This window comes from Corvus moneduloides, chromosome 5 (assembly GCF_009650955.1).
Source record: "Corvus moneduloides isolate bCorMon1 chromosome 5, bCorMon1.pri, whole genome shotgun sequence".
Lineage (NCBI taxonomy): Eukaryota > Metazoa > Chordata > Aves > Passeriformes > Corvidae > Corvus > Corvus moneduloides.
The window spans coordinates 62,244,269-62,263,107 of NC_045480.1; the positions used below are offsets into that span (position 1 = coordinate 62,244,269).

General features: G+C 39.3%; 1 protein-coding gene across 9 annotated transcripts in view; it reads left to right on the plus strand.

Annotated features, from left to right (window-relative positions):
* The window catches only part of INPP4B (inositol polyphosphate-4-phosphatase type II B), a 312,437-nt gene that overhangs the window by 252,580 nt on the left and 41,018 nt on the right, over positions 1 to 18,839 (plus strand). For all 9 annotated transcript variants that reach the window (XM_032108397.1, XM_032108395.1, XM_032108396.1 and 6 more), the window contains 5 exons: positions 5,992 to 6,164; positions 7,671 to 7,794; positions 8,710 to 8,827; positions 15,674 to 15,814; positions 18,504 to 18,601. In XM_032108397.1, coding sequence (XP_031964288.1) covers positions 5,992 to 6,164; positions 7,671 to 7,794; positions 8,710 to 8,827; positions 15,674 to 15,814; positions 18,504 to 18,601 — 654 coding nt within the window. The remainder of the gene's footprint in view (positions 1 to 5,991; positions 6,165 to 7,670; positions 7,795 to 8,709; positions 8,828 to 15,673; positions 15,815 to 18,503; positions 18,602 to 18,839) is intronic.

Genomic DNA, 18,839 nt, shown 5'->3' on the forward strand with positions numbered 1-18,839 from the left:
TTCGCATCAATTTTACTTATGCCTTTTTTTTTTTTCCTTCTCCCTTTCACTTCTGTGTCATCCTTTTCTTTTTAACAGGATCCTTACCTGGGCTGAATGTAGCCCAGCAATACAAGACAAGCCCTTCAGCAGTACCTTCTCTAAGTACTTTGGCTATAAACAGAAGCTGAAAAATTGTGTAAGGGAAAGAAAGACTATTTAACTGAATCAATAAACTAAAACAAGGTATCAGAATACTTAGTTGCACAGCATTCACAGAGCAAGATTTATCCATTACGCCTATGTTTAAAGTATATTAGATTTTCTTAGCTTTGTCTTTTATTGCCTTTGTCTTCTTTTTCTGTTTTCACAGTGACCAAACCTGCTGAGATACTTGTGCATGTATGATTAGATGGTTTCAGGTTTCACTATTAATCCATGTGACAGTGTAGAAAATCTTGGATGATTGCAATGGAATAATAAATCCCAAGAATTCAAAATCATTCTTCTGGAATAAACCGCTACTTTCTAAAGTGCAGGAATAGCAGGAAAGCTTATTCAGGTTTTTGTTGTTCCTGTGAGAACTGCTGCAGCATTATGAGTACAAAGCCTCATCCTTTCTCAAAGAGCTTAGCCCTCATGCTGGAGTTAAACTGAACTCCAAGAGCTGGGTAGCAAGATGAAGAAGTAAGGCACTGACCTTTTTATGGTGCAAAGTTGAATATGTGAACTCTTCGAAGTCAGTCTTTTCAAACCTCCCTGTAAAAGTGATTAACTCAAGTGAAAGGTTACCTCTTGGGTATCTGCTGTTACATTTATATGTCACATTTATACTTATATATGTTACACTTACATTTATATGTCTGTAGTGCCCTCATTTGCTTTAAGAGTATGACATTATGCGTTCTTCCGCTTTTTATTTCAGGTTTAGTTTTTACCTTCACACCATTTAAGTTTTGAAGTGACTTAAAGCCATTAATGGATTTTAAATGGCACAAACAGCAATGACAAAATTGGCTTTTTTCTCTGTTGCTAGGGCAAAAGGAGATAGGAGTGCTATGCTGAAGCATCAGTGCTTTTCAGTTTTAGTTACCAGCATATTTTAATAAGCACTTCAGTGGGCCTGACTTTGAAAAGAGCAGGAGCTTGCTTTTCTGCCAAACTTTATAAAATTTAACATGTGGTTTGACATATTGCAGCTTCGATATGAGCATGCAGAACTGATTAGCTGGGTGCTAAGCAGGTCATTTGCCTGTGCAGACCTGTTGATCACAGGAACATGGGACTGAAGGGCATTTTCCAGTAACTAAAGGGCAAATCCTGACACAGACTGAACTGCCACAACTCTCTTAGCAATGGACATGGAATATTTACTCAGTGCTTTGCTGAACATACACTTTTGTTTTAATCTCATTTTAACTGCATAGCGGTGATACTATCTTTTTAATTTCATATTTCCATTCTTTATTTTAATATGTTTAGTTTTTATGCCTTGTTTTAGTTTCCATTGGCTGACTAGCATAATTTTTGTATTGAGTTTCTTTTCTTCATTAGGAGGGTCTGACAGTTCTTTTGGATGCTAACTATTCCAAACTGACAGGCTGCCCATGTCATTTTAGCAACCTGACAGTCATCCCAGAGTCTCCTTTTTGCTTCTGTTCTTGCTCCTAATGTGTTTTTTTTAGCTGCTTACTCATTCAGTTAATTCTTCATCCTTTTTCAAAGGATTTTCCAGTGTGTTGTGGATACAAATCTTGTGATTTTAATTTAAAAGAAAGTTGAGATCTGAAGAGTCAATGTGTGTGAGTCCGTGAATGTGTTAAACACAAAAGCAGTAATTTGTACTATTCCTTTCCTGAAGTGATTCTACAAAGGTGTTCCGAAAGGTATTATATTCTAAAATGTATACAAAGTCCTTCTACAAAGTCACTCTAAGAGAACTCCTTTAGACACATCAGCAGTAGTTCAAAAGCAAGCAGCAGTGTCAGGTGTCAACAGAGTTGTGGCAGGTTAGGTCCAGATACTATAAATCTGAATTTAGACAAGGATTTTAAAGCTCCTTTTACAAATAATATCTATTTATTAATTGTATTAGTATCACATATTTATGCCTTGCATACAAGACAATATTTTTTTTCCAAAATCTACTGAATTTACTTCTAAGCTTCAAAGTACAATTTTTGTTTGTTTCACAAACTTCAGTTTCACAGTGCTTCTCAGTTTCAAGGAACAACTTACAAGCTACAGCACTTACATATAAGCAGGTGTTACTGATGGATTTTTGGACCTTTGTGCGTTGTTAATGAATGATCCTCATTAATATTCCTGCTGGAGTATTTGCAGCAGGACATCCTGCATAACAAGTGACACAGTGCAGTTTTAACAGAGCAAAGATTGAAAGAGCAAAAAATTTCTTTTTTTCCTAGAGTTGGCTTTTCTAATATCTCAGTCTCTGATATACCTCTTATTCTGATTTAAAATAAAGGATAAGCATGAGAATATACTTGTCCATTCACAAACATTCTTTTTTTTCAAGAAACAATGCAATCCCTCTCAGATTTGCCAACTAGCTCCACCTTCTGGGGACTGGACATCCTTATTAACCGAGACGGAGAAATTTCAGTGTGAGCAAGGAGTAGAAGATTGTTTTGGAAAACTTAATCACACAAAGGTTGTCTTCTTTACTAGTGACATGTCCAACTCTATTTATATTCTATAATAATTTATCTTTTTTCAGTTGCTAGAGCAAGGTTTTCTACAAACTTACAATTTTTATTGTTTACCGAAAAGCCAAATACATATGTAAGCAAGGCTCTGTATTCTTTGGGACATTAAGTACTCAGTAGGATTTATTTTTAATAAATTTAGTGTGAACGTTCTTTAATGAAAAAAATGGCCTTGAGAATTTAAAATCTTTGAATTCCTTTTAATGCAACTATTACAGACAAAAATTACTTACATTAGTAAGTTAGTATTCCAAACATGTAGTCTCCCCCCAAAAAAATGTAGTGAGAAAATTATCTTGAAGCTGCCACAAGGTATGTGCAAAATAATTTGTAAAATCATGATAGAAGGTGGTTATCAGTTGTTTACTGCCAGCTGGGAAGACTGCATGGAGGAGAATCCACTTGCATTTGTTCTGGGTCTGGTATTATTCAGTATTTTTATTACTGACTTGCCTTATGAAATATGGATGATGCTTATAAAATTTGCAGACGCTTAAAGCTGGGAGAGGCTTTAAGCACTATGGGAGCAGGAGTAGAGTGGATTCTGATGAAATGGAGCACTGAAATATTAGGATGCAGTTCAGTAAGGACAAATACAAAGTTACGTTCCTGAAGAAACAGAAATCCACAGTGCAGATGGACTGGTTAAGTGGCAGCTCAGTAAAAACAGATCTAAATAATATGTGACCTGTGGCTAGTATGTGACCCCCTCTATTCATAATATTACAGAATGGTTTGGGTTGGAAGGGACCTAAAAGACCATCTCATTCCAACCCATCTGCCATGAGCAGGGACACCTTCCACTAGACTAGGTTGCTGAGAGCCCCATCCACCCTGGCCTTGAACACTTCCAGGGATGGGGCATCCACAGCTGCTCTGGGCAACCTGTGGCAGTCCCTCATCACCCTCACAGTGAAGAATTTTGTCCTAATATCTCACCTAAACCTACTCTTTTTCAGTTTGAATCCATTCCCCCTTGTCCTGTCCCTACATGCTCTTCCTTTATGAAAAAGGCTGTTAGAAATGCTCCTTAGCCCTATCCACGTAACCTGAAATTCTAATAGCAGGTTGAAGAAGTGTGGTTAGTTTTAGAAATTCTGCTTTTTCTTTTGCCCTGGCTGTCAGAGTATTTGCCACATTTTTGGCTGTGTCTGTATCCAGCTCTGCTTTCCCATGGAAGGGGAACAGATGTCTGTTTGCTGTATCTTCAAGTCTACTTTAAAATGGCCAAGTATAATCTTTTCCATTATTTGCTCAAGTCAGAAGCAGCCATCAAGCTCTATTCTTACCACGTACAGGCCCTGCTTGTTGGTTCAGTGTGCATTTTATCTTTTGAGCTTATTTTGCTGCAGTTGCTTTTGCTGGCATATGTTTATTGATTAAATTAATAAATGACTGTAATTTGACTTGAAAGGAGAGTTTAGATTGTCTGGTCTGTCTACTCTGACTTCCAGTACGTCACACCCTTTTGTCTACCTTATTTATAAATTCCTCTGTGTTTTGCAGCAGCCTCTGGTTGTTCTTTTGGTTTTATTCCCTAGAATAAACACCCCTGTTAGTCCTTGTTATTTTCTCCTCATGAAAGAGGAAAATCAAGTTGCTGCTTGGCCTTTTTCATCAGTTTAAGGAGATTAAACTCTAAATCTTGGTAGCTCTGCTCTGCAAGCTCTCAATTTTTCCAGCAGTCTCTTTAAAACGTGTACACCAGACCTTGGCACGTGGTGTGTCATCACTCTGTTAGTCAATGGCATGTATAAAATTACCTCTTTTTGCTGGAGCTTGTACCTGGGGCTGGCTTATGATCTGTTTTGTCAGGATGACACTCACTTCAGAACTACTGTTTTCCAGGGAAAGCTTCCTTGGTCTGTATTACTCATGTTTAATTACGTATGACTGTGTTAAAACACATGTTGTCTGACCACAAAGACAACAAAGGAACTCAGGTTGTTCTCTGTTCCTGCTCTGTCCTTGTTCCCCCTTTCCTGCTCTGTACTTTTTGTAGTTTCTCCCAGCTTTCAAAGTTCTCTCCAGTCTTCTTGGCTACAGTTTTATTAATTTACGTGTTTTTCTGGAGCTCAGCCAAATTGACTGGCAACAGGCAGCTGTGTCTTCCTGCCTAAAGAACTTCCTCAGTATTAATGAGTTTTCACTGGCCTGACTCACAATGATACCTGAAACAACATGCTGCTGTCTTGCACCCAATTACAACATTTTAATTATCATTGATTCTTAATTACACTAATCTACAGAAAATGTAAGCCAATGATGGACTGTATTAAGTCAGTTGCATTCCCAACTTTTATATAGAGTCTTCTAGAGTGCTGATTTCTCTCATTTTAAACTATACAATGAAACTGAAATGTAGATTTTGAAGGAGAGGGATTTATTTGTTTGTTTTTATTATTTGCTTGACTTAGGGGGTAGGCAAAGCCATATGCAAGTACAGTGCAGGTCTGATTTTATTAAATCCTGTAAAATTCAAGAACAGCTTGGATAACTGGGCAAGTTTGTATAAGCTGTTCTGATTTTCCTCCACTCCTGTAATGTATTAATCCCATTTTTCAAGCATTCCACTAGTTTGGTTTTTTCTGATATTCCTAGCATGTATTTTAACAGAGCAAAACATGTTTCAAATTAGTTCTAAATCTCTCTGATAGAAGTAGCTAAAAAAATGAGTTCAATAACTCTAAATATTGGAAGAGAACAATACAGAGAGAAGCTAAAAAAAAAAATAGGAATACAATCTGAAGCTTATTATCTTTTCAGCTTGTACATTAAGCAGGTAATACCCTTCCAGATACCTATTTGTTATTCTGTTTTGCCCTCCAGCACCTATTTTTCTTAAATATAGGGTTATTCTCCCTGGGTTTGGGTTTTTGATGCTACTTCATTTCTTATGTAGCCAGTTGTAAGTCCTGGAAAGAACAGGAGACCTTCATCTCCACTGTATTTATCTTGTGCTAAATGATTCTATGTGTTTGCCTGTATGCTCTGTTTGTGACACTTAAATACAAGTTTTACAGAGATGTTAGGACTGTTAAAAAAGGCCATTGTTTCATGGTGCAGTTGGATTCAGGCCAGGGATTTAATCCCAGTCCCAGTGGTAAGATGGAGTCCTACTCATAAGCATGTTCTCCAGTGGCATTTCTGATCCTGCAATGGTGTGGGCAGGGTCATTTTAAAGGGTAGGGTGATCTACACAATTGCTGCAGCTGTCCTTCCTCGGGGAAAAGGATTTTTCACTGCAAGTTTTCCACTTTGGAATGGATGACCTGTCTTGTTCTAGGTGACTGGTATGAACAGCTGTACCCGCTGGTGATTACCCTGAAGGACTGCATGGGAGAGGTGGTGACAAGGGCCAAGCAATCCATGGCGTTTGTCCTGCTCCAGGAACTTGCCTGTGGTTTGCCCCAGTGTTTGATGCTGACCCTAAGAAGAGACATCGTCTTTAGCCAAGCAGTAGGTTGTCTTGTGTCACTTACTTCCTTCTGTTGCTGTAATTATAAGCATACTGTTCATGCCAGTGTTTGTGGTTTTCTTTTTTGTTGTTTTTTTTTTCCTTTTTCCAATTTGACACAACTTTTTCATTTATTCTCCATGATATTAACCTAAATATTTTATAATGTGATAGGAAAATAAATAGTAAACAGAAGTCCATAGTACTTTTATCACTGAGTCAGAGAAGAAGGTCTGCAGGGGACTGGAAAAGTTGCCTAATTTTACCTTTGCACAAAGAAAGCTCCAGAAATCTTTTTTTACACTTCATAGGTTATATAGTTCTCAAGTCTAGCTTTGATTATGTCTTGCTGATATTCAAAATCACAGAATCACAGAATAGGTAGGGTTGGAAGGGACCTCTGGAGATCATCCAGTCCAACCCCCCTGCCAAGGCAAAGACACCCACAGCAGGTGACACAGGAACACACCCAGGTGGGGTTGGAATGTATCCAGAGAGGGAGACTCCACAATCTCCTTGGTCAGCCTATTCCAGTGCTCTGCCATCCTCAGTGAGAGAAGTTCTTCCTCACATTGAGGTGGAACATCTTGTGTTTTAGTTTATGGCCTTTGCTCCTTGTCCTGTCACTGGGCATCACTGAAAAGAGTCTGGCACCATCCTCTGGGCACCCACCTTTGTGATACTTATGTGCATTAATGAGATCCCCTTCAGTCTTCTCCAGACTGAACAAGCCCAGCTCCCGCAGTCCCTCCACATACGAGAAATGATCCAGACCCCTCATCACCTTTGTGTCCCTCCTAAGGACCCTCTCCAGTAGCTCCTTGTCTTTCTTGTCCTAATAAGCCCAGAATTGAACACAGCACTCCAGATGTGGCCTCACTAGGCACTGGCTAGACAGCATCCAGGCTAGGGATTGTTTTTTCTCCTGGTGACCTTGGAAATAGAGAGCAGATAATTTTTTTCAGTTTGTGACAGTATTTTAAGTGTTTGAAGACTATTAGCATGTCTCTCCTCAGAACTGTCTTCCCTTGGTAAATAACTGAAGCTCTTTACATCTTCTCCTGTCGATCATGTATTTCAGAAAGATTTTTCTCTAAATATTTTATTTAATTTCTCCCATAAGTTATGTGTTGCAACTTCCAAGGAGATTCAGTTGCATTAGATGTTGAACCACTTTCAAATCCATCATAATTCACAGTCTTATGTGTTTAAAGCCTGACAAGTGAGGTTCTGGTCTGATTTATGTCAGTAAATAACACACAATGCCACAAAACAAATTACTCTTATCTAATATAAATTAAGGGAATATTTCACTACTTTATATACCAAAAAAAAGCATCAATAATATACTATTGTGAAATCATGTATATAGTCACTAAACAGAAATATCTATGCTGTTTTCTCAAATATCTAGATGCTACCTCTGTTGTGTATAACGATAGCAAGCCTCATTTTAACTATTTGTTGTGTAACAGTACACCTCTTAATTGCATGTGTCTTAATTATAGCTCGCTGGATTGGTCTGTGGATTCATAATCAAATTGCACACAGGTTTACATGATCAAGGATTTTTACAACAGCTTCATACTGTTGGATTGCTCGTGCAATATGAAGGACTCCTTAGTACATATAGTAAGTATTGTTCTTGGACAAAGTTCCTTCTGTCCCCAGCCCTGAAGTTTAGCCAGAAAGTCCTTATTTTAACCTATGCTCTGCTTCCAGTAATTTGGCTTGTTGAATCAAATATTATCCTTACGAGACAGTAGACTTGCACATAATAGCACAGCTGAAGTCATTGACACTGTGTTGTCAATTCTGCAGCAAAAATGATTCATCTATTTTATTCTGAGTTCCTCTGAGAACATGACCTGCTAATTGTTTCATGCAGACCTGACCCAAAATACCAGGTTTATAAAGCTGATACTGCCTGTATCAGCCTCAACCCTGATCACCAGTGCTGATAATGTGAGGATAGCCTGAAAACTGTTTAATTCCTAGTTTGTTACAGGTACCATTATTTGATAGGTATTAAAAAGGACATTTGGAGGGACAAGTTGCCTTATGTTTCAAACTTTGAGCTAGATCTACTGGCATCATTCCCCAAATCAGAGATTGTGATCAAAGTAAAGGAATTTAGCATTTGTACAGCTCTTTAATGCAGTTGCTCACTTGGAGATTGCTGTCTTCTCCCTTTTGCATGATGCTCATTGTTGTTATTCTCAAAACCTTTGTCCTCCATCAGCAGGACAGCCTTTTAAACACTTTCAGAATAGAAAAAAAAAAGGCTTTTCTGAGGTTATTCTATGCCTATATAGAGCAAGCTGATTTTCAGAGTTGCCTAATACTCATAGTTACCATTTAGGCCACAGAATTGTCAGCAGTTCTAGAAATCAGTCTGGTTTTATGTAGGTTACTTTAATGTGGATTTAGGACTGTGATTTTTAGATGCACAAACTGGAAAATATAATTCTTGTATTGCTTTACTATAACCTATCCAGTGACTGATCTGCCAACTCTGTTAATAAACTCTTTAATCTTTTCATGTAGGTGAAGAAGCAGGGATGCTGGAGGACATGGCTGTGGGCATTTCAGATTTGCAGAAAGTAATGTTTAAAGTCATTGAAGCCAAATCAGAAGATTTTTTGCCTATTATAACTGGAAGGCGGTAAGAACTTTGTTTCCTGGAGCCCAGGAAACAAAGCTGCAGTTTTAATCTGTAGCCCATGAAACCCAACTAATGGTTTTCTTGTTGCTGAATTCTATTTTATGGAAAGTGCAGCAGTTTTACTTTTCAGAAGGTGAGGTAGTAGGGATTTTAAAGGCTAGTAAGCTCTGGGTTACTCTCCTGATTAAAAGCTAAAAGTTCCAGTTACTAATACGAATGTGTTGCGCAGAGCTGCTGGTGCAGTATTCATACACAGATACTGAATCCTAGACAGGTGGCAAGGTCATTATTTATAAATGTTGCCTCTAACTGAGAAACTTTGGTTTCGAATGTCCGGAATTTGTATTTCAGTGTGACAAATGAAATTGCAATTCCAAGAGCCTTGATTGTTTTAAAGGTGGAAACCAAAAAACTCAGATGCCAAAACATATTGGTCAAGTTTAAAAAAAGGAAGACTTTCTTAGCTGCTGAAAATCGCACAGGACATACACAACCTTAGAAATCCTTGCACAAAGTCACTTATACTTTATGAATCTCACATAAGTACTGCTGAATATCAGAACATAAACTGCAATACTCCACTAATTTTGGCTATTTGAGGGTTAACAAGATTGGAATGGATTTTTCATCATTATTATTATTCTAGTCTGAAGCTCCAAATGTTTTTACTTTTGCAGAAATCACTTCCTTAATAGTATCATTATTCTTAAGATGACTGTAAATTAAATTCAGCTAGAAGCAGCAACTTTTTGAAAATATGTTTCCTCTGAAGGGGGCTTTCACCACTGATTTACTTAATTATTCTGGATGATTCACTCTCATTGTATGGGCCTTCCAAGAAAGGACAGAAGTAAATAGCAGGAAGGCTGGAGTATGATAGGCAACACATTGGGAATAATTAGGAATAATTAGGATGTGTGGATAAAACAGAAGAAATACATCCTTTGTAAATCACAGCAGCCAAAAATCCTGAAATATCCAGCATCTACATTTACTGGCTTGCTGCCATTACTGTGGTACACTGAACTGTCACACCAGGAGGTCCTGGATTTGAAGGAGATCTGAGCTTTCAGCTGCCTCAGGCATTCTGTATTGATGGAGCAGTCAGTGTTTAGGAAGAAGAGCTACAGCCTGTGATTGCTGTACTGTACTTACTGGCAGGTATTCACTGGATGGGATTGGAATCAGAAAAAAATAAAATCTATAAGGCTTATGTGGAGGAGTCCCATTCCTCTTAGAGCTGTGATGAGACTGCTCCTATCAGACAGCATTGGAAGTCAACCATAAAAAGAGAAGATAGTGAAAAACCTAGTTATTTTCTAATAATTGTTTAACAAACCCTCAATTTTTAGATCAGTTTGGTTGTTACATGGTGTGGCTCGATAAATGAGACTAAAAGACCGTAGAAATGCAAGACAGAAAATCAAGCTACAAATTCTTATCTTGAAGAGTCAGCATTTTCACTTGTAATTGTTTTTTCTAGGGAAGTACTTACGCCTGAGATTCTGTGTGCACAAACAAATGAATCCAAAGTGTGTGGCACTGTCTAGCACTGACCTGCTGGTGTGGGTGGCTGACACCGGCCACCCAGGGGAGGTGAAGTTCTGTTCAAGAACTCACGTTCTTTTATTAGAGGCCAAAATATGCACTTTTTGAACATTCTTTACAAAATCACAGAATATTTTGAGTTGGAAGGGTCCCACAAGCATCATCAAGTCCAACTCCTGGCCCTGCACAGGATATCCCAAGAATCACACCCAGTGCCTGAGAGCTTTGCTCGAACACTTCTTGAACTCTGTCAGGCTTGGTGCTGTGACACTTCCCTGGGGAGCCTGTTCAACCTGCTCAACTGCTTTGGGTGAAGAACCTTGTCCTGATATCCAACCTAAACCTCCCCTGACAGAATTTCATGCAATTTCCTTGGGTCCTGTCACTGGTCACCACAGAGAAGATTTCAGTGCCTGCTCCTCTGCTTCCCCTTGTGATGAAGTTAAAACTGCAATGAGGTCTCCCCTCAATCTTCTCCAGGCTGGACAGACCAAGTGACCTCAGCCACTCCTCACAGACCTTTCCCTCAAGCCCCTTCACCATCCTCGTGGCCCTCCTTTGGACCCTCTCCAATGGCTTAATGTCTTTTTTATATTGTGGCACCCAAAACTGCTCCCAGCACTGGAGGTGAGGCCGCCACAGTGCAGAGCAGAGCGGGACAATCCCCTCTCTTGCCCAGCTGCCGATGCTGTGCCTGATGCCCCCAGGACACATCTGGCCCTCTTGGCTGCCAGGGCACCGCTGACTCACATTCAACTTTCCATCAGCCAGGACCCCCAGGTCCCTTTGCACAGCGCTGCTCTCCACCCTCTCATTCCCCAGTCTGTCCATACATCCAGGGTTGCCCCATCCCAGGTGCAGAATCTGGCACTTCACTTGTTAAACTTCTTGCAATTGATGATTGCTCATCTCTCTAATTTGTTGAGGTCTCTCTGCAGGGCTTCTCTGCCCTTGAGGGAGTTGACAATTCCTCCCAATTTACTGTCATCAGCAAACTTACTTAGTATTCCTTTGAGTTCTGCATCCAGGTCATTAATGAAGATGTTGAAGAGCACAGGACCAAGGATGGAGCCCTGCAGAACCCCACTAGTCACTGGACACCAGCCTGATGTCACCCCATTCCCTATAACCCTTTCTGCCTGACCCGTAAGCCAGTTGCTCACCCATCACATAACACAGTTATCTAGCTGTGTGCTGGACATTTTGTCCCAAAGGATACTGTGAGAGACTGTATCAAAAGAATGGCGCAAGTCCATAAAGGTTATGTCTACTGGCTTTCCTAGATCAACTAGGTGGGTTTATTTGATAGAATGCAGCTCTGAAAGCTGACCATATCCTGAGCTGCATCACAAGCAGTGTGGCCAGCAGGTCAAGGGAGATGGTTTTCCCTCTCTATTCTACTCTCATGAGACCCCACCTGCAGTACTGCAGCGTGCAGCTCTGGGACCCCACATAAGGACATCAACCTATTGGAGTCCAGAGGACTTAATGAAGATGATCAGAGGGCTGGAGCATTTCTCATGTGGAGACAGACTGAGAGACTTGGGGTTGTTCAGCTTGGAGAAGACAAGGCTCCAGGGAGACCTTACAGTATCTTCCAGTACCTAATGGGGCTACAAGAGAGCCGGAGAGGGACTTTTTTGCAAGGCCATGGAGAGATAGGAAAGGGGGAATGGATTCAAACTAAAAGAGGGCAGGTTTAGATTAGATGTTAGGAGAAAATTCTTTGCTGTGAGGGTGGTGAGGGACTCAGACAGGTTGCACTATGAAGTTATTGATGCCCCATCCTTGGAACTGCTCATGGCCAGGTTGGATGGAGCTCTGAGCAATCTGGTCTAATGAAAGGTGTCCCTGCCCACAGTAGAGGAGTTGAAACAAGATGATCTTTAATGTCCCTTCCGGCCCAAACCGTTGTGCACATTAATTCTGAGGTATCAGTCACTGACACCATGTTTTCAAGGAAGCCCAAAACTGGACCAACACTTAAAACCACACTGAAGTGATCTAAAACATTGCACTCAGCTGAAAGAAGAGCTGGGTAAAGAACCTCCAAGCTGAGTTGCTGTGACTGACCATGTGTGCATTTTTTTTCTTTTACAAAGCAAAGTCCATGTAAATGACTTGTTTTGGGTTTGCTGCAATGAGCTAAAGGTGTGCAATTTCAGCCAACTCAAAACAGCTGCAGGATCCATGACCTCGAGCTGTGTTGGGGGCTACTTTTTAGAAGTCTTCTAACAGGACTACAAGTGTTCGTCTATCATCATATGTGATGATTACAAATATTAGAGAATAATGCAAAGAAAGTTAGAGAGGGATATTTTTAAGCAGTCCTGCTTAGGCAAATAAGATACATTTAAATATTTAAGACCTAAACTTACAGAATTTTTTCTTAAATAGATGAAGATTTATTATTTAGTCTCTTAAAACACATGCTTGATTTCTCTACTCTTTTTTCCTGAAAGGTCATTAAATGTTAAAAAGTATGTACTGATTTTTCCATCTCATTGGAAAATGTTGTACCCACCTAATCCATCTCCTGCCAAAATCACCTAATATCTCTGCACTGAATCTAGCCGTAAAAGAGAGAAAGCATATGATAATAAAATCTACTGTTGTATTGCTTTTTCTTCTTTAAGTAGAATCATAGACCTGTAAGATCTTTGGTAAACTGATGTCAAACAAGTCCTCCGGATTTCAGTACTTTGAATTGTTCCTTTTTTTTCTTCACCTGACTTCAGTCCTATTTCTGGACTTTCTAAACAGCTCTGTCATAGCTTTATAGTCTTTTCGTTACATAGTCAGAAATGCATTGTTTTCATTGCGCAATTGGTAACAGACTTTTTAAAATTACCAAGGATTATCTCTAAGACTTCAAAAGTGTTTTGAAAAGGAAAAAAAAAAAAAGAAAAGAAAGGACAAGGGGAAAGTCTCAAATTGTTCTGATGCTAATTTATCAAGCATAAAGGTCAGCATTTCTCAATGTTCTTTCACATGCAGAGATTTGTAGTGATTTTGGGAGTAGTGAAATGTAACAATGCAGTGATTTGGTGGCATTTTGGTTCTGTAGTGCGTGCTCTTTGAATTAGACTAAACCAACATTTATTCTCAAGTTCATCAAAGCACTCCATCACAGGAGTGTTCTGGTAGCACTTGACGGCAGCCAGGAGGGCTCTCAGGCAGGCTGAGAATTAATGCTGCTATGTAGAGGTCTGTCGCGGTGGAGTTGGATGGTAAAGTGCCACAACCTTCCCAAAAGCGTCTCCAGGAGGAAGCCGCTCGATGCAGCCACCACACTTGCACACACATGTACACACATACATCGGATAGCTCGCAAAACAGTCCGATGATGAAGGAGCAGGAAGGGTCTTTGCATGGGGTTCTATGGGAGAGATTTATGACAGCCACGCTTGTGCAAGCTTCCAGAGAAGCAGGCCTTGAACAATGAGGGGGGCCAGGGTTATATAGGGGAGCGGAGAGAGCACCAGGGACCAATGATCTGAGGGCAGGGGGCGGTGTAAAGGCAGGGCCAGGGTAAGGGAACCAGTAGAGAAACTCTGAGGGCGTGGCAATGGGGCGTATAAGGTAACAAGGGGTGGAGCGGACAACAGAGCCAACCAGGGAAGCAGGACTGGGGTACATTAACATAACAGAACAGAGCATAACGTAGAAAGGAACCTAGGAGTTGTCCCGCCATAGGACTCCCTTCATTCCTTGTCCAGCAGGCCGGCCCACTGGCCTCCAGAGAGGTCATGGGAACCACATTCTTTACTATCCTTTTAGCTAGCTCTCTACTTCTTGCACATTAATTAAACAAGACACAAACTTACCTGGGAAGTAGAACTACTTTGTTTCCCCCCCAGACATGTATTGTCCATGCAGGACTGATACTCCCTCTCAGTCAGGAACATCTGGCATCTGCTCAAAGACTGCATGCCAGTTCTAGCCTGTACTAAACAGATGCTGCTGTCCTTGCTGAATGCAATTATATTGCAGTCACAGGTCTGCACTGGATCCATTTTACTTTGTTCTCAGATACATGAGCAGGATAAACTTTAAACATGACCACTGGCTCTTCCAAGTGGAACCTGTTTATCCAAACACTTGAGCTGGTGCCACTCGTCCCTCAAGCTTGCCAAAGGTGTCAGAGCTACTGCAGAAACTGACCTTTATCATCAAGGTTTTCTGTCTTTTCTCACCCAGATTCTCCATGTCAGTGATCCAGATGGCATATTTATTCTTTAGCAAGTATGTGATTGATTATAAGAGTTGGATTATAAGATTGAAATAAGAGTTGGAGGGACTTCATGATTATTTAAATAGGTGCAAACAATTATCCATCTTAAATTTACATACAAAACTTGTGTGACTTCCTTGGCCTGGCTTCTGTAGGCAGGATAGATCTTCCTTCCTTCCTGTTGCTATAATACCCCTTGGTGGTGGTGTCGTATTCCAAATGTTCTCTGCAGGAGTGAAAATTTCAGTCTCCATTATCAGTCAGCCCTCGCTGATTAAAATGCCAGATCCTGGAAACAAATGGATTTGCTTCTAGTCTGTTCTTTTTTGATTAGACTGATTGCTCTAACAATAAAAGCAAAGTTAGCAGCATCCCATTGTTTCTGTTGTGGGGTCAGGCATCCATTCTCAAAGGCAGGTGAAATCCAACTTGGGGCTTCCACGTGATCAGAATTTGGCCTGGCAGCCAAAGTAGCACATTTTTCATAAAGTCAGACCAAACACAAATATAATCTACTATATATCATATCCCTTCTCCTAAAACAGGATTCATGTTTGTGTAATGAGCCTTCAATTATTATGCTCACGGAGACAATTTTGTTATTGGTGATGCTTTCTTCACCCAGGGAGAAAATCCAGCCACTGAAGAAAACAGTTTCACTTTGAGTTTTTGTGAAAGGTTTTTGCTCATATTACTTTTAGAGTAGATACCAGATCAAGTTGTTACTTTGGAAGGAAGTTGTTTTTGTAACTCAGCAAGATGCATTTTAAGAGTTGAGGTATTCTTATTGATATTTTGCTAGCAGAGGATTTTTTTGCTGCTTTCTGTCTTAGTAATTTCATTCTTTTCACTTCAGTAAAGAAGTTAGTGTATGGTTACCTGCCTTTCTTCATATAGCTTGGTTATGCTCTGAAGACAAGCAAGCTGAATCATCCTTTTTCATGGTTCAATTAAGGGAAAAAGGGAGGGATTTATAAGTCTACACATTCTCTATAATTTATGAAGATTATTTTAAGCAAACCAATCAAGAACCCCATCCTTATTCTTGTTTTTATTTTTCCTAGTGAACATTACATTATAGAAGTCCAGCTTCCAGCAAAGATGTTTGAGCTGCTGCCACAAGAGATTAAAGAAGGAAAGCTGCTTCGCATGTATCCAGTGCTCTTTAATGTTGGAATCAATGAACAGCAAACACTGGCAGAGAGGTAAGAAAAAGTCATGTTTCGTTTTCTGTCCAAGTACTACATGCTGGTACAGGATATCTCTCAGGATTAAAAAGAAATCTTTTTTGTTATTTGCTCTTGGACCGTCTCACATTGACTTAGTGTATATTTTAAAAGGCATTAAAGGAAATAATCACAGGCTGTGAAGCAATGCAGAACAATGAAAAAGTCCAAATGAAGATAGGACCATAAGCAGGGCTTCGTTTCACAGAGTTGGTGCCATGTTTCTCTTGGACACAGATGCAAAATGGATTTCTGTTTCACAGATGCAGAATTTTGTTTGTATGTAGTACTTTGAAATTCTCAAACAAGAGTCTGAAAAATAAAAATGCTTATATCTTAAAGGTGAGGTTGAAGAGTCTGGACAAGTCATATGCTAGATAAATTTTCTCAGGGTTTTTTTTTTTCCATTTTTTTCCAGGGTTGTGGAGGGGTAGGTAATAATAGGGAATGCATTAGTAGTATGTGTGTAGAAACATGAAAGCTGATGAAGTTCTGATATTTTATTATTACTCCTCTGCAACAGATTGCTGGAAACTAATTAATTAGTATAATAACAGTCAAAGTTTCACCAACGTAATAATTTTTTCTTCCAAGAGAAGTGTATCTGTCGGTCATGTTAAATTACCACATTTGTGCAGGGCTAAAACAGCAAGGTAGAAGTCAAGATGTCAACACAGACAGCTAGTTTTTTTAAACTTTTTTTTTCTAGCTGCTTTTATTAACATAGCATCCAAAATACATAATACTTGTCTTTAGATTGCATTTGCTAGAAGCTCAAGAGCAAAAGTATAGCTGGAGAAATAGAGGGAGGCAGGGAAAATCCTTAACCTGCACAATAGGCAAGAATTTAAGCACCCCAGGAGTTTCACCTCCTGTTCTTTGTAGAGAGCCAAGTAAAATCAGTCTGTTAAAGAAGACCATCAGGTATGTTTGTGGATGTTTATTGGAGACTTTTCCAAGATGAGTGGTGATATGTGAGAAAATTTAGGCAGAAAATTGAAATGGGAGACATAGACTGAATGAAAAGACAGTATGAACTGGCATTTTACTGGTGAAAGACTTGGGTAGTTGGTTAGAGAATTTGGGAACTTCTTGAAAATGAAAATAGGTTATTCTTGATGCCATAAAGAGGAAAGTGCTGAGAGAAGTGACATGGCAAAAGTGATAATGTGCAAAAGCATGACAGTTGTGAGTGGGGCACATCTAATTTTCCAAAATAAGAGAGAAGGCAGTATGTGGTAACCAAGAAGCAAGTTGGTGAGAGCTTACATGGGTAGGATAGGCAGGAGGGATTGAGTGTTACAAATGTTCTGAAGAAAGATTTGACAAGGTTTAAAAATGGCCTGATTACATGGGGACTTGTAGAGGAGTTGGCATGAAAAAATGCCTGGCTTGCAGGTGAAGTGGCAGGAGGTACTGTTCACAGTGGTCATTTTACATTGTGCACAAAGAAAGCCATGAGAGAAAAAATAATACCCGCATATCTATAAATATGAATATGTACTAATATCTACCAAGCAAATCAATTCAATGCAGAAGCAGCTTTCCTACATGCAGTTACAGTCTGCTTTTGTCTTAATTAAAAATATTGCTTAACTCCTAAAGTTGCACATTTGTTTTTGAGACTGAAAACTCCACATGATTTTTGGTTAAAAATATGGGGGCTTTTGTGGGATATAGAACATGAGAATATAAAAACATTTTTGTGGCAAATTTCTAGGAAATGTTACTCTATTAGATAAAAACGTCTCCTTTTTTTGTTGTTTTTTGATAGAATACACTTGAGATTATTTCTGATTTAAAGGAAACATTCTCATGTGACAGTGCAGCAGTGGCTACTGAGGAAGTAGCCGAGTCTTCTCCCTCTTTGTCCAATTTAAATATTTGCTTCACTTGTACACAATGTAGCACTATATTTGGTATCTTCTGGTTTGTGTCCTCTTTTCTCTACCTGAGTTTCTCACTTACCTGCCCATGCCTCTCTTCCTTTACTCCTCCGTTTCAATTTCAAAGCTATTCTAAAGATGAAATGCAAAAACTTGGCCCTAACTGCCCAGGGGACATTCCTGTCTTTACAATCACATCTCCTGTAGTACCATGAGAGGTACCATGAGATTTATTTTTTTGGAGGGTGAAACTTGGCTGTTGTAGAAATCTTGGTCTTAGAGAGAAAGATATTTGTTGCTATAACTATAGTTTGTTTGTAGATAAGCTTTTCTTCCATCTTGTGTCTCGTCTCTTCAGTATTGTCCAGCTCTTGTAGAAATTCATATACTTAAGCAACAGCAGCAGTAAGAGATGGAGGAGTTGGTGTTCTCTGCCTATGGTCCCATTTGGAATCCCCCAGGATGCTTTTTCATTTATTCAGGATTTGTGAGGGCAAAAATAATAAGTGCCTTACTGCACATTTGTAAATGGATTACTATGTTAATAAATTTTTGGATGAATTATCCATCAGTGATGATCTCATTTCCAAAAATTAGTTCCAAAGCACACAAGAACTTAACTACTGCACGTTTGACAAAATCTAATACATTCAGCACTATAAAACAAGCAATATAAAATCAAAGTTATTTCTTTATGCAAAGATAATGGTGAAGGATAATTTATCTTTGTTTTGGTTTGTGGGTTTGGGTTCTTTTTCATAATTTATTGTGCATTTTCTTAGGTTTGGAGATACCACTTTGCAGGAAAACATTAACCAGGAAAACTTAGAACTTCTCAAAGAATATTACAAGTTATTTACGGAAAAAATGCCTCCTGATTGTGAGTACAAAACAATGCAATATCCAGATGGCTTTGAAAAGCTTTGATGGGTAAAAGGTTATAAGACAGTAATGTTAGCAGAATCACATAACTTGTTCCATAAATTTAAACATTTTGTATCTGTACACAGCCCTGCTGATGTCAAGAATGAATTCAGGCCCAATGCCACAGCAGAAACTACAGAGAGAATGAAACAGAGTAATGATGAACTGAACAGCTATTTTAAGTTATTAAAATA